The 14568-nt window shown below is 37.3% G+C and overlaps 1 protein-coding gene across 5 annotated transcripts in view; it reads left to right on the forward strand.

The window, feature by feature from the left end:
* BABAM2 (BRISC and BRCA1 A complex member 2) overlaps nt 1-14568 on the forward strand; it is a 145340-nt gene that overhangs the window by 22866 nt on the left and 107906 nt on the right. For all 5 annotated transcript variants that reach the window (XM_034427994.2, XM_087883113.1, XM_087883112.1 and 2 more), the window contains exons 5-6: nt 2268-2462; nt 4936-5010. In XM_034427994.2, the coding sequence (XP_034283885.1) occupies nt 2268-2462; nt 4936-5010 (270 nt within the window). The remainder of the gene's footprint in view (nt 1-2267; nt 2463-4935; nt 5011-14568) is intronic.

The raw sequence follows: 14568 nt of genomic DNA on the forward strand, positions 1-14568 counted from the left end.
TGAGTATGGATGTCAGCAGGCATGTTAAGCTTTCAGCTTTTCAGAACAGATGAAAAGGTATTTACTTAAAACTTGATAAAAGAAATGGAAGTATATGCATATCTTGATTAACTTCTAATTGTGTAATGTAAGGTGTTTTTTTTTAAAGAACACAGTCTGTACTTCAGAAAGGTGGGAAACTTTACTGTTAAACTATTTTTACAAGTCTAATAGATGATTGATAATGAGTTTAATCTTAATTCAATATATATCAGATGCCAAATCATTTGTACTTTCTTAGCTGTTCAAGGTACAAATGCCCAAAGTCCATATGTAAGTTAAATATCTCACAAATGCATGTACAAAACTGGAATGCACAAGATTTTTCTAGATGAAGATTCTTAACCTCCAAAACATTGGAGCCCACAGTTTGCAAAGGAATGAATTGAGACAGAACAAAAACTTAAATTGTATGTAAATCATTTATATTTATAGGCAAGTGAAATTAAATATAGTCTCCGCTCCAAGTGTATTAGAAAATCAAATTTTGTAAGTTTCAGATAGCTGAAAAAGCATTTATAGATAGTTTGAGATCTTTGGAATTTTAGATTGTGTTCCTCGGATTAAAAAAAAAAGATTGAGAAATAAATCGTAGCATAAAAAAGCCTATATATATATATATAAAAAAATTCCAAAAAAAAAGCCTATATAATTATGGGTAGAATTTGTTGACAAAGTGAAAAACAGCTGACAGAATTCAGCTAGAGTTAATTGATAGGATGAAAACAGACAACAGAGGAGACAGAATAAGAGTTTATTTGGTTCAGGAGTTAGTGAAATAAAAGAACATTATAGGGTATTGGTGATGATAGAAGGGAATGTGTTTTGATTGAAGCACTCTTGAGATTATTACAGGAAATACCATGAAGCTGATCTTCATCACAGCGATTGCTTCACTGGCCTTTAAATAAGGACACTCGTGATAGCTTTTCCAGTTCAGTAGCTGGCCAAAGCAAGCAGCCTCTTGAATTTCAGTTGAGAGTATTGTAAAATCTTACTTTTTTATGTCAAGGTGTTATATTGAGGCTGAGTACTCCAGTGATAAGGATCAAAATGGCTCCATACAGGTAGTCCTTGGGTTATGATGTCAAGTGGAACCAGAATTTCTGTAGCAGGACTCCCCAGATGAAAAAGGAGAGGAGCAACTCACGGGAATGTCTTGCAACTTTACCTGCTGACTTCCCCATTGACTTTGCTTGTGGAAAGCCGGCATGGAAAGTTGCAAATGGCAATCATGTGATTGCAGCTCACTGTGATATAATTGCAAGCTGGGCACCTAAGTACCCAGATAGCAACTACATGACTGTTGAACCACTGCAATGGCCACAATTTCATGGAGCGATCATAAGTCCCCCTTGTTCAGCACTGCTGTAATTTTGAACGGTTGCTGAATATGAGGTTGTAACTCGAGTTCTATCTGAATCAAATTGATGGTGCATTGCATATGTTTCTACTCTTTTGTGTGCCTTCCAAATCTATAAAAATAGTAGCCTTTTATATATTATTAGATTATGGGAGCAGATAATGGGCTAGGTGATCAGAATTTACTGGGTTAAATAATCTACTGTATATCTGTGACCAGATACAAAGAATAGGAAATCTATAGATGTGTCACAATATATAGCCTTATTTGCCTTGATATTGCCCATATTTTCCGGCTTTAAATTTTTTCCCCTCAACCAAAATTTTGAGTAGATAAATATAAGAGTGGGTTAGTAGTTAGTAACAAAGATAAGTGAGGACTGCTTCACTTTCTCAGAGGAGATTGGCATCCACTCCAGTGCACTGAAAGCGCAGGAGTAAAAAAGGCAAATCTCATGGATTTGAATTTCTTATGTATATAGGTTCTGCTAATATTCTAACCTTCAAGGAGGACCTGGTATAAATGCTATCTCAGTTTGTTGAGAGAATTTGATATTATGCTGAGCACAAATCTATGTCAGAGAATTTAAAATACTAGGTGTGCCACTTTTTTCCCCCTGTTGGGCTCATATGCCTTCACTAAAAGAAAAGGAAAATATTGTGAATGCTCAACTGTTTTTATTTTTTATTTTTAATCTAGAGTACCACAACTGAAAGATCCATCGGTTTCAGTGATAACAATTATATCGATTCTCTGGCAAATAAAAGAGCATTCAAGTTGATCAATGGTCCAAATCTCACTTTGGACAATACAAATACAATTACATTTCATTATTCATGTGTTAACCTGTCTCTTGATTGAACAGAATTTGGCCTGCTGGAATCCTTCAAATCCTGAATGCCTCCTGCTTGTTGTAAAGGAACTTGTACAACAGTATCACCAGTTTCAATGCAGCAGATTACGTGAGAGCTCTCGGCTCATGTTTGAATATCAAACATTACTTGAAGAACCTCAATATGGAGAGAACATGGAAATTTATGCTGGCAAAAAGAACAACTGGGTAAGAGTACAACAACAGAAGAATACTACTAGAGATTCCTTTCCATAGTAACTATAACCTGATTTGGAGGAGATGTTTGTCCTAGGTGTGTATTTCTTAAAATAGATGTCCTCAAGTTACCCTTGTTTCTTTTCTCCCTTCCTGCGGTTTAGCAATTTTATTCCATTACCTTGCTTGAACTTGTTACCTAGGTAAACAACTATGGCTAACAGTTATGTGGAATTGAACATTATGAATGCAGTAAAGCACTGACTTCTCACTGATCTTAACATTTAATAAATAGTTTTATTTTAATTAAATAAATTCTGCAAGCTGAACTGAAATGTAAGAGTCCAGAGCTGGAAATGCTTCCTTTTCTTTCCAATAAAAGAGACAGTTTTAAAAGACAACAGCTTTCAGGGTAATTTGCAAGAAAATTGTCTGTGAATGAATTGCAGATTGCATAGTAACATGTTGTATACCATTGTGAAATAGCATACAGCATGTAAAAATAAAATAATTGGAAATGATTCTGGGTATTTATTTATTTATTTATTGTAAGCAGAAATTTAAAGCGGAATAGAAACCTGTTTATTTATTTATCAAATTTAGAAACTGTCCATCTCACTCACAGAGTGACTCTTTAGTTTCAGTAAGTAGCTAAAGACCAGAGTTCTCAATCTCTGGTTGAGTAACTCCTTAAAATGATACATTAATTTGTGGACTGCTACAATGGATAAAATTATTTCATTATGTTTATATACCATTTATTTTTAATAATTAAATTTTGAGCTGCATATTCAATAAAACAATATTAAATAAAAATAAAAATAAAATTATTAGAAATAAACTATTAAATAGTTAAATTTAAAATAGTATTTTTATATGGTAAGCTTATGCATATCTGCATAATTTAAGGTTCCACACAAAGCCATTATCCTGTGACAAAGGAAAAAATATTGACTCTTGCCTAATTCATTAGAGTACAGGTCGTCCTCAATTTATGGTCATTTGTTTAATGATATTCTAAAGTTACCATGTCTCAGAAAAAGTGACTTATGACCTGTACTCGAACTGATGACTGTCACACCACCTCCACAATTTAGGACCTTTATTGCCGATTTCCAGCAAAAAACATCCATTGGGAAAGCTGGATTTGCTTAATGACTACATGATTTGCTTAATGATAGCTGTAAAAATTGTCGTAAAATGGGTCTGACTTGACTTATGATAACAACGATGATGGAAATTCTGGTTCCAGTTGTGGTCATAAATCAAGGACTACCTGTATTAGAAGTATAAAGGGAATGTTCAGGCTTTCAAGATGGTATTACTATAGTCTATATCAGTGGTCTCCAACCTTTCCGGCTTGGCAGACTGCCAGTGGTGGGGGTGTGGAGGGAGAGGGGATGGTTCTGTGCACGCTGCTTTCACAAGTGCAGCTTTGTGCACATGCTTGCCCACCATTTCTATGGCCCGGTTCCGAATCGGCTACAGCCCGACACTGGGCCATAGACCAGGGGTGGTTGGGGACCCCTGGTCTATACATTAATAAACTGTACTTTTAGTCAGATTTGTGGAGTTTGTTTCCTGACTTGCCTAACTTGAGGGGTGTACAGTCCTGTCTAAATGATTCTTCTGTTGAATGGCCAAAGTTATGAATTAAATGAATTATAATATGCAACACCTGGTGTGACTAAATTGGTAATGATTTGTCTAAAAGTGTCTGATGTCTTTCCAAAATAATATGGCAATAGAATTGCCTTGCTGTATAATGGAGCTGATCATCCACCCTTGTTTTTTCACAATGTGTAATAATCTGAGAATGCGATGATCCTTATATAGTAATTAAAAAGCTTTAATTACTCATTAGTTAATCCTTTTATAAAACCTGTATGAAACAGTAGCACATGAGATGCAATTTAATTAGAAGAATTAATGAAAAATTGTTGAAATGTTGCGAGGGTTGCAAGGGTGTTTTTTCACGAAATCTCATAAAATTTAAGGAGGGATGCAAAATCTCAAACGTTTTCAATGCTCAGATATGAGTCATAGGAGGTTTCAATAATTAAATCTTGTGACATCAGTTACCATTTGGTTCTTTCAAAAAACTGTTTCTAGGTACTGACAGAATATGCAGACTACTCAATACCTAAAAGATATGACTAGGGCATGTTTTTTTTCCCCTAAGGAAAGATACAACTGATACATCTTCTGAAATACAAGGTCCTACAAGAGCTGAATTCCATTAGTCCTGAGGAGGACTATAATGATCACTATAATTGGAAGGTGGCAATGACATAATTGGGAGATAATCTTGCTATCATTGGAGTCTGCTTTCTGCAAACACCTTGCCTGTTATGTGATTAGCTTTTACTGTGTTACACAACTTTAAAAGTTCAGTCTGTTTCAATTATGTCTCTCCAGATTATTAGGAATGCAAATGCTCAATTTAATATTGAGTTCCTTTTTTTCTGTTCTTTTAAATTGATAGACTGGTGAATTTTCAGCTCGTTTCCTTCTGAAACTGCCAGTGGACTTCAGCAATATCCCTACCTACCTTCTCAAGGTAAAATAATCCATTATTACTTGAGCTACCGCTTTCTTCAAAATAAATGAATTCCAATGCTTCCTGGTTTTTTTTCTGTAACTCCTTTCCATCCCCTCCCCTTTCTTCTCTTTTCTGTCTTCATTCCCCCCCTTTCTTTGAAACTTCATAAAGCTTGTTAAACAGTTCTGCATCTTTCTTTTGTCTGTACTGTCTATTTTCATACGCCTTACCTTGCAAAAATTGAATTCAGTCTAAGTATCAGAATAAGTAATAAGCATTACATGTAACTTTCCCTAAAAAATCCTTCAGTAGTTTTCAAAGTGACATTTAATATCCAAATAGACTTAAATGATTCTGTTTAAGCCTTTGAAACTTTGTCAGTGAGTCAACAAGCTAACTGAGGAGGAGGTACACATACTTTTCAGTAGTTAGGAAAGCCGTTGAATTCAAGCCAGAGACATAGATGCTATGAGGTTGTTAAATTCTTCTTAGGGAAATGAAAAATGAATATATAGTGTTCACATATGTATTAAATTCTGCTATGTCTAATGTGCTGATATGAAGGGAAAGAAAAAGAAAAAGATATGAAAATTCTCAGTGTACCTCTCTATCCACCCAAGCAGTAAGAATGTCTTTGAAAATGCTATTAGGTAGTGTAAACCGTCTTTACCAATATAAGTAGAACAGTATGGTATAATTTAATAATAAATAATAGAATAAAAATATATAAGGAATCAGAGATATTTTAGGACTTAAATCCTAAATAATTGAAGGAGAAAGATGACTTGAAATATTTTATTAAATATTATTTTTTATTATTAACAAGTTGCAGTTTTACATCCACTTTTCCAGATTAAACTCTTTTAAACTGATTAATCTGTACCTTTCAGTAGGGTTTTGTGTGTGTGTATGTGTGTAGGGGGAAGGGAAATTGTGTTGCTAAAATGCATTACGGTAATCATCAGACAAAGCACCCACTCATACCTGTGTGTATACTTAAGAGTTAGGAATGTGCCTTAAATTTAACTCAATTCTCACTACTTTAATTCTCTTGACAAACATTATTCCTTCTAGTTTTCATGAATAACCCATACATCTGTTAGAGAAATTTCAGGAAAACATCCATTCACTTCATTCACTGTTTTCTACTTTTTTAACTATCCCCATTCTTGCCAAACATGACCCTTGATATAATCCAGCATTTCTTTCATCACTTGCCCAAAGTATGTGAGTTTATTTTTGCTCATGCTCATTTCAAGTGAAACTTTACTTGGCCTAGGATTTTCTTCCTGTGGTCCAGTACCTATCCATTCTTTACATTCTGAAATCAGTAAGTAGGTACAAGTGCACTTTGTTAGAATGTTTGTTGTGGTCTTGGGGTGCCAAATCTGTAAAAATGAATTAGCTTCAACAAGTTTTAAATACAAGCTAATGTTGTTACCACTTGCTTACAGATATTAATTTTCTAGGGTGTTTACAGGGGAAAAAATGAACAGACTCAGGAACAGTGTTTGACCCTTTAACATTTTAAAGATATAATTATGTATTTTGTTTTGGAAATTAGTTAGAAATTAGTAGAATCCATTATACAGACAGGTGTGATCCATGTCATTAAGAAAGCCATCATGCTGAGGGATCATTACATATTTGAATCTTGTTTAGGAATGGAAATTCTGTAGTATGAGAGAGTGAGTTTAGTATGATGAGTTTTACATTGTCTGAATTGAAGAGGATCTGTTACAATTGAAAATTAATATCTAATAGATCTGTAACTAGCAGGTTTTCTAGTTGGCATAGATATGTGTTTTTGTATGTAACATTTTGTATGAATTAATCTTAGTGGAATCTCAGATTATTTATGTTTTATTTTTTAGACTATAATGGAAAAAAATAATATTTTTCATATTATGTCCACAATACAGTCATAGATAATATAGTAACCTCAAAATCTCCAGTTGGCACCTATGGAATATTTAATTTAACTAAAATGAAATATAATCCTTGCAAAATTATCCTTCTTATATTGCCTTGCATGAACATTCCATATATCCACCCCATAATCTTGCTTCTACAGTTGCAAGAAAAAGTATGTGAACCCCTTGGGATTACGTGGAGTTTTGCATTAATTGGTCATAAAATGTGCTCTGAACTTCATCTAACTCACAACAATAGAAAAACACAGTCTGCTTAAAATAATACTACACAAACATTAGATGTTGCCATGGTTTAATTGAACATAACATGTGAACATTCACAGTGCAGGGAGGAAAAAGTATGTGAACCTTTGGACTTAATAACTGGTTGACCCTCCTTTGGCAGCAATAACCTCAACCAAATGTTTCCTGTAGTTGCAGATCAGACCTGCACAACGATCTGGAGTAATTTTGGACCACTCCTCTTCACAAAAGTGTTTCAGTGTAGCAATATTCTTGGGATGTCTGGTGTGAATCGCTCTCTTAAGGTCATGCCACAGCATTTCAATCGGGTTGAGATCAGGAGTAAAATAGTAAAATACTAATAATTGCTAGCTATTTTGTAACAAAGCAAAAAATTCAGCTTATGGAAAAATAAGTATTGTTCAAATTAAATTTCTCTCAATCCCTGAACTTTTCTGTTACCAAGTTGTCAGCCTTCGAGGGTAGGCCAGGCCAGGAAACTTGTCAGTGCAAAGATTACAGGAACTCTTCTTTATTATTGCAGGGTTTAATAACAAAATTTAAAAAGCCTGCCAGAGTTTCCCTTTGTCCCCTCTTATACCAAAGAGAATCAGGGTGGCAATATTTTGAATTTCTTTGTCTCCTTTTCCTTTTCCAGGACAATGTTGTTGTTTCTCCTCCTTAATGGATCCTGCATTCTGTTATCAAAATTATCTCCACATTCCTCTATTTCAGTTATGCAAAAAATGCTCTTATTTCTTGAGCTGGGAAATTTCTTCTGTTCTACTAAAAAAATGTTTTCAGTTTGTATAAAATTCTAGACAGATGGGAAAAATCATCTTAGCTGACTGATGCCTCTCTGATGATACATAAATCATCATACTGAAGGAACCCTAGGGCTGTGAGTTGCTTTATCTCAAATGGAGATTACTGCAGGACAAGATCCAAATCAGTTTTTTTTTTTTCAGTTTTAGCATTCATGGTGCACTTTGCAAGAGAACATTAACTTCAACTAAAATCATTCTAATAATACCTATTTATACGATGTGTCTACTTTGGGTTTTAATAAACTAGATCACAACACATCGGACTTGTTAAATCTCATCATGTATTCAGAGCTCTGGAAAGGGGCTTGCACTGTATTAAACGGAGAAGGAAAATAAGTGATCCTATTCAGGTTTTGATTCTGTCCTGATGATTGATTACTTATCACCAACAGAACAACAATATGGCCTGAACAAACATATTGAAGTACAGCTGCAAACAGCTACTTGAGGCATAAGTTTAAAAGGTCCAAAACACAGTTGAAATTAAATGCTGCTAATACCTTTGGAACATTATAAATATGGGAAATACGTGAATGAAGAGGTTGGTCCCCATATATGACTGAGATGACATTCTAAAAAGTTTTATAATGATCACAGTAATAAACTGTGGCTGAGCCACAGTTACAACTTTATCTGTGGAAGGTTGTTTAGTAGACAATATCATTCCTTAACTGGATCCCTACCACTTAGGAGTTTCAGTCCCAGTGTGTAAAAAGAGCATTGAGGAAATCTATACAATATTCTTGTCATTGTGGCAATACGATATTTGAATCTAAATGTTTTCAACGTACAGCATACTGATTCTCATATCACTTGTAATTCCTTAGTTCACTTTAATGATGCCAAATCTTCCCAGTAATGTGGTTTTCTAATTGCTTCACTTTTCTTTAAACAAGAAAGGCAATGAATACAGGAGCTATTGTCCATACTGATTAGGGAGTCACATATTTTATGTGGCAAAGAATCATATATACTGTGTCCTTGAAGCTCAGAGAAAACTTAAATTTTTAAAATATATGAACTTGCCTTAAGTAACAACAACAAATAACATTACTTTCTTGCTTGTAGTGATTGCTGTGCCTGATTAATCAGTGAACATTTCTGTCAGAATTTATCTTGCTAATAACAATATTAAGCCTAAAGCATCCAAAGCATTTTTTTGCAAATATTGTCTGATCAAAAGAGTAGGAATAATAATGTTGGCATCATTTGTCCAAACCATTAGGAGTTTTGATTGACTTTTTTGAAACTCACAAATGGCAAAAATGCTATGTCTTTGTCTTTTGTATGATTGGAAAATCAATGCAACGTTTTGCTAAATGTTGTTCAATGTGTGTGTGTGTATATATAATTTGAAAAATGTTTAGCAAAATTATATATATAAAATTTAGCAAACATTTACATATACAGGTGGTCTTCAATTAACAACGTTAATTGGGACCAGAATTTCCATCATGAAGCAATGTAACTGTAAAGCTCAAAGTCATGTGTCCAGATTGATTAGCAATGGCAATCCTAGCCTATTGCTATTATTAAATGAGGTTTTCAGATTGTTAAATTAGGACCCCCTCACAACCTCCTGCTGGTGTCCAACAACAAAAGTCAGTGAAAAAGCTAGCAGGAAGTTCCAAGACCCTGGCAGTTTACAAGCAGGCAGGTAGGTAAATGGCTGCTGTGAGGTGAGGAAAAATGCATAACGGGTTAGTGTGTTGTGGTGCAAATGCAGCAAGGCTTGGAATGACTACTATCAGGCAAGGGCAGGTTCAAGAGTCCCATGAATGCAGTGAGCCTTTGGGTGGCTGTTGCTGGGCAGTGGAGGGGAGGTCGTGTGACGGTGTACAAGTGATCGGTATAGTGCGGCACAAAGGCAACAAGTGGCTACTGTTGAGCAGGGGAGGGTGCATGAGAGGCTGGCATGGCATATATGCCACAAGGCTTGAAATGGCTTCTGCCAGGGCATGTGGTAGAATGTTATCTGAATTCCCAGGAGGGAGAAGCCACATTCCAGATCAGCAAGAGAATGTATTACAGCAAATGTATTAAATAGATGTTCTTAAAAATGACTAGATTTAGCAGCTTAAATATAAATTAAATATAAATTTCCGCCTGGGGGTCACCAGCCTACATTGATTGGCTGATGGCACCCTGAGGAGGCCCTCTCTGTGGGAGCGCACGGGATGATGGGAGGTCGTCGATAGCAGCAGGCGGTCTCGAAGATAGCTAGGCCCGATACCATGGAGCGCTTTAAAGGTGATAACCAGCACCTTGAAGCACACCCAGAAGACCACCGGGAGCCAGTGCAGCTCGCGCAGGAGCGGTGTTACATGGGAGCGCCATGCTGCTCCCATCACTACCCGCGCTGCTGCATTCTGGACCAGTTGGAGCCTCCGGGTGCTCTTCAAGGGGAGCCCCATGTAGACAGCGTTGCAGTAGTCAAGGCGAGAGGTGACGAGGGCATGAGTGACTGTGCACAGGGAATCCCAATTAAGAAAGAGCCGCAACTAGCGAATCAGGCGAACCTGACAAAAGGTCCCCCTGGTTACAGTTGTCAGATGTTCCTCCAAGGACAGCTGCATATCCAGGAGGACTCCCAGATTGCGAGCCCTTTCTATGGGGGCCAAAGACTTGCCCCCAATAGTCAGTGATGGAGTCAACTGACTATATCGGGATGCCGGGAGCCACAACCACTCAGTCTTGGAAGGGTTGAGCTTGAGCCTGTTCCTCCCCATCCAGATCCGCACAGCCTCCAGGCACTGGGACATCACTTCAAGGGCATCGTTGGGGTGGCCTGGGGTGGAGATGTACAGCTGGTTGTCATCAGCGTACTGGTGGTATCTCACCCCGAAGCCACGGATGATCTCGCCCAGCGGCTTTACATAAATGTTGAACAGAAGGGGCGAGAGGACCAATCCCTGCGGCACTCCACAGATGAAAGGCCTCGAGGTCGACCTCTGCCCCCCTGCCAAGACAAACTGCGACCGGTCGGAGAGAAAGGAAGAGAACCACCGCAACATGGTGCCTTCCACCCCCAACTCTTCCAGCCGGTGCAGCATGATACCATGGTCGATGGTATCAAAAACCGCTGAGAGATCTAACAGGACCAGAACAGAGGAGCAACCCCTGTCCCGAGCCCTCCAGAGATCATCAACCAACGCGACCAATGCTGTTTCCGTGCTGTGCCCAGACCTGAAACCTGACTGGAACGGATCTAGATAAGATGTTTCCTCCAGGAATTTGGGAACTGTCGCGCGACCACACTCTCCACAACCTTCGCCATGAAGCGAAGGTTGGAGACAGGACGGTCGTTGGCCAATATTGCCGGATCCAGGGACGGTTTCTTGAGGAGAGGCCTCACCACCGCCTCTTTCAAGGCAGGGGGGAAGTGGCCCTCACTCAGCGAAGCGTTGATAACACCCTGGAGCCAGCCTCGTGTAACCTCCCGGGAAGCCAGTACCAACCAGGAGGGACACGGGTCCAGTAAACATGTGGCCGCACTAAGTCTCCCCAAAATCCTGTCCACATCATCGGGACTCCTCCCAGATAACATTCTCAAGACTATTCACTCTGCCCTGATCTACCCAGTCAGAGTCCAAATCCCCCCGGATCTGAGCGATTTTGTCATACAGGTATTGTCCAAAATCCTCCGCCCTGCCTTCCAAGGGATCCTCCCGCACTCCCAGATGGAGCAGGGAGCGGGTCACCCTAAACAGGGCGGCCGGACGATTCCCTGATGACGCAATAGAGGCGGAAAAGTAATTAAACTTTGCCGTCTTTATCGCCACTAGGTAGGTCTTAATATGCGACCTTACCAGTGTTCAATCAGATTCAGCGAGACTGGCCCTCCAACCGCTCTCCAGGCGTCTTTTCCGGCGCTTCATTTCCCTTAGATAGATGTTTTTCTTTTCCCTTATATCTTGAATTGTTTAGGTGTGCTGTTACCACTTGGCAAATTAAAATACCGCAAATTTATCTGCAAATGATAAATGTTGATAAGCTTTCTTAGATAGTGCAGATGTGCTGTGTGCATTCAGCTAATGACAAGCTTGAACATATAACAATGTTAATTGATATTATGGTATTATCATTACGATACAAAACCATGGTAATCATCAGTGAGGGTTATATGCTGCAAAGAAACCACCCACTTTTCTGAAAGTATATGCACTTAATTAAGGGGAATTTGAAGAGTTTGTGTGGTGGAAAATAAAGAAATGTCTTTCAGTTAGACTCCAATTGGAGGATTGGTTACAATAATTCTGAGTATCAGTTTTAACTATTGTTTTAGCATGTTTTAATAAAGTTGTTCTTCAAGAACTACAGATTTTTCTAATGAAGATAATTATTTTCCCACTACGTCACAAATAATCCAGTGTGTTTTAAAAATTTTGCTTGTTTGCTTATTTATTTTCTTACTATGCCACTAATTACTGCAATTTCTCTGTGGTGTACAGTATATCACTCCCTGCCTTAAGGGCTCAAAGAAAAATGCATTATGTTTATATGATGTAGGAATAATGGAAATAATGGGAAATTCTTCTTTGTGATTTATATACTTGGGTTCTGCTCTTGAGCATAGCCTGTTTAGAATCTTCTAGATCTAGAGCTTATATAATTCTTGGCAAAAGTACTGCGATCCATACATATCACACATGACTAGGCATGGTTCATGCTAATCCCCCTTAGGTCAACTTTGATCGCTACAGTGATTGCTTAGAGACAAAGATGCCATTATTCATCTTTATTTCATTTTTATGGTTTTTATTTTTATTTTGTCCTTGAAGACTCAAGGACAATATTGTAAAAACAAATTATTCACCATAGGTAGGTATAATTTTAATCTTTTCTGCGTAGGATGATCTTAACAGTAGATTTTTGAAAGCACTGATAAATATTTATTATATAGCATCAGTTGTCATGTAATTCTTGATACAGGTCTTCCTTAGTCCACATGCTATAATTTTATACCTGACCATGATTGGAGTTTTTTCCCCTGCTGATTCAGTGGAGATTCTGAGTCATCCATGTCATAGTTGTTCCAAGGGTGCTTTTTCAAAAGGCAACTGGACATTTGTTCCCTTGGGGAAGAAAAATTTGCACTCATTTACACTCTGATACAAGTGACCCTGAGTGCTCAGATAAACCCCCAAGTAACCCAAAGAGCTCCCAGGGGAAGTCCTAATGACCAGATGACTGCAAAGAAATATGATCCTTCTACCCACCCCCAATACTGTCAGAACTAATCCTTCCATTGCACCTACCATCCTGCCAGAACCAATGAAGCTGCTGCTTCTTCTTCCTCAAGGGAAAAAATGTTCAGTTGCCTTTTGAAAAAGCACCTTTGAGATTCCTGGGATTCCTTTGCATCCTTAGGAAGACTTTGCTATTCAGAATGCTCCTTCAAGGTGGATCTTGCATTCAAGCATTCAAGCCCTCTCCAACCCTTAGGCTAAAGGTCACTTGCTTCTACTCACTCATAGTTTAGATTTGCAGAGGTTCTTAACACCTCAGAAGTTCTACATTTATAGTTTTGCCTAATGTTCATGCACCCAGCTCCCTTTTTTGAAAGATTCTAGACCTCTTTGTCAGTTGACACAACCATCTCAGATTGTTGATGATTCAGTTTACCAGTTAGTATAAGTTTCTATTCCTGATTCTCATTCCCAAGTTTCCTGGGCCAAATATGCCACTCTGTTTTCAATTTCCTACTGAAGGGTCTCCTTCAGTACATGGAAAATTTTTAGCCAGGTATCTGTCAGATTTTTGGATATTGAATTTCATTCTGTGATAGTAATACTGACATATAGCCTTATGCTTAATCAACAAGGAGGTTTTTCACATGAATTTTGAAATCTCCCAACAAAAGTTAAAAAGTCTATAATGCCAAAGCCAAAAGCACTTTTATCAACTCACCTAAGAAGTAACTCAGGTTACAAGGTTGAGGATTAGGGAACCAAATCTCCAGTCTTCCCTGGATTTTCAATCAGACTAGAAAGATTTATTTCAACTTCTTCTTTTACAAAAGTCATATTTTACTCATACAGATAATAATACTAAACCACAGCATAAATTTCATAAATTTCACGAATGGTGACAAACCCAGGCCAATTCTCAATGAGGAAAACTATATTTTGAGATACACTATAAGAATAAACTTCCATAGTTCCTTTCAACTTTCCTTTATTAATATTTTTATTAAACTAGTTTCCTTTACTGAATAATTCATTTATTGTACTTTTTAAATTTTTTTACACCTGTTTCTGTGCTTGCTCTTCTCTATCCTAATTTGTTTAATATCTATCCTAAAGTTTATTCTTACATCCTAATTTTACCACATTTCACAAGTTCTTAATATTTTTCTGTTGTATTTTCATTCTGTTCTATGGTAAGAACACCAGATTCCCTACTTAGTAAACTTCCCTGTTTATCCTAGAAATTGAATGTCTATGACAAAAGAAAGCAAAGATAGTGCCAATAGTAATAGGCACCTTAGGTGAAATCCAAAAATAACTGGAACACTCTTAGCATTGATAAAATCAGTCAATTAAAAGAGACAGCTTTATTCGCAACCACTTACATTTTGGGATGATATCTTT

This window comes from Pantherophis guttatus, chromosome 1 (assembly GCF_059756535.1).
Source record: "Pantherophis guttatus breed Tessera chromosome 1, ASM5975653v1, whole genome shotgun sequence".
NCBI lineage: Eukaryota > Metazoa > Chordata > Lepidosauria > Squamata > Colubridae > Pantherophis > Pantherophis guttatus.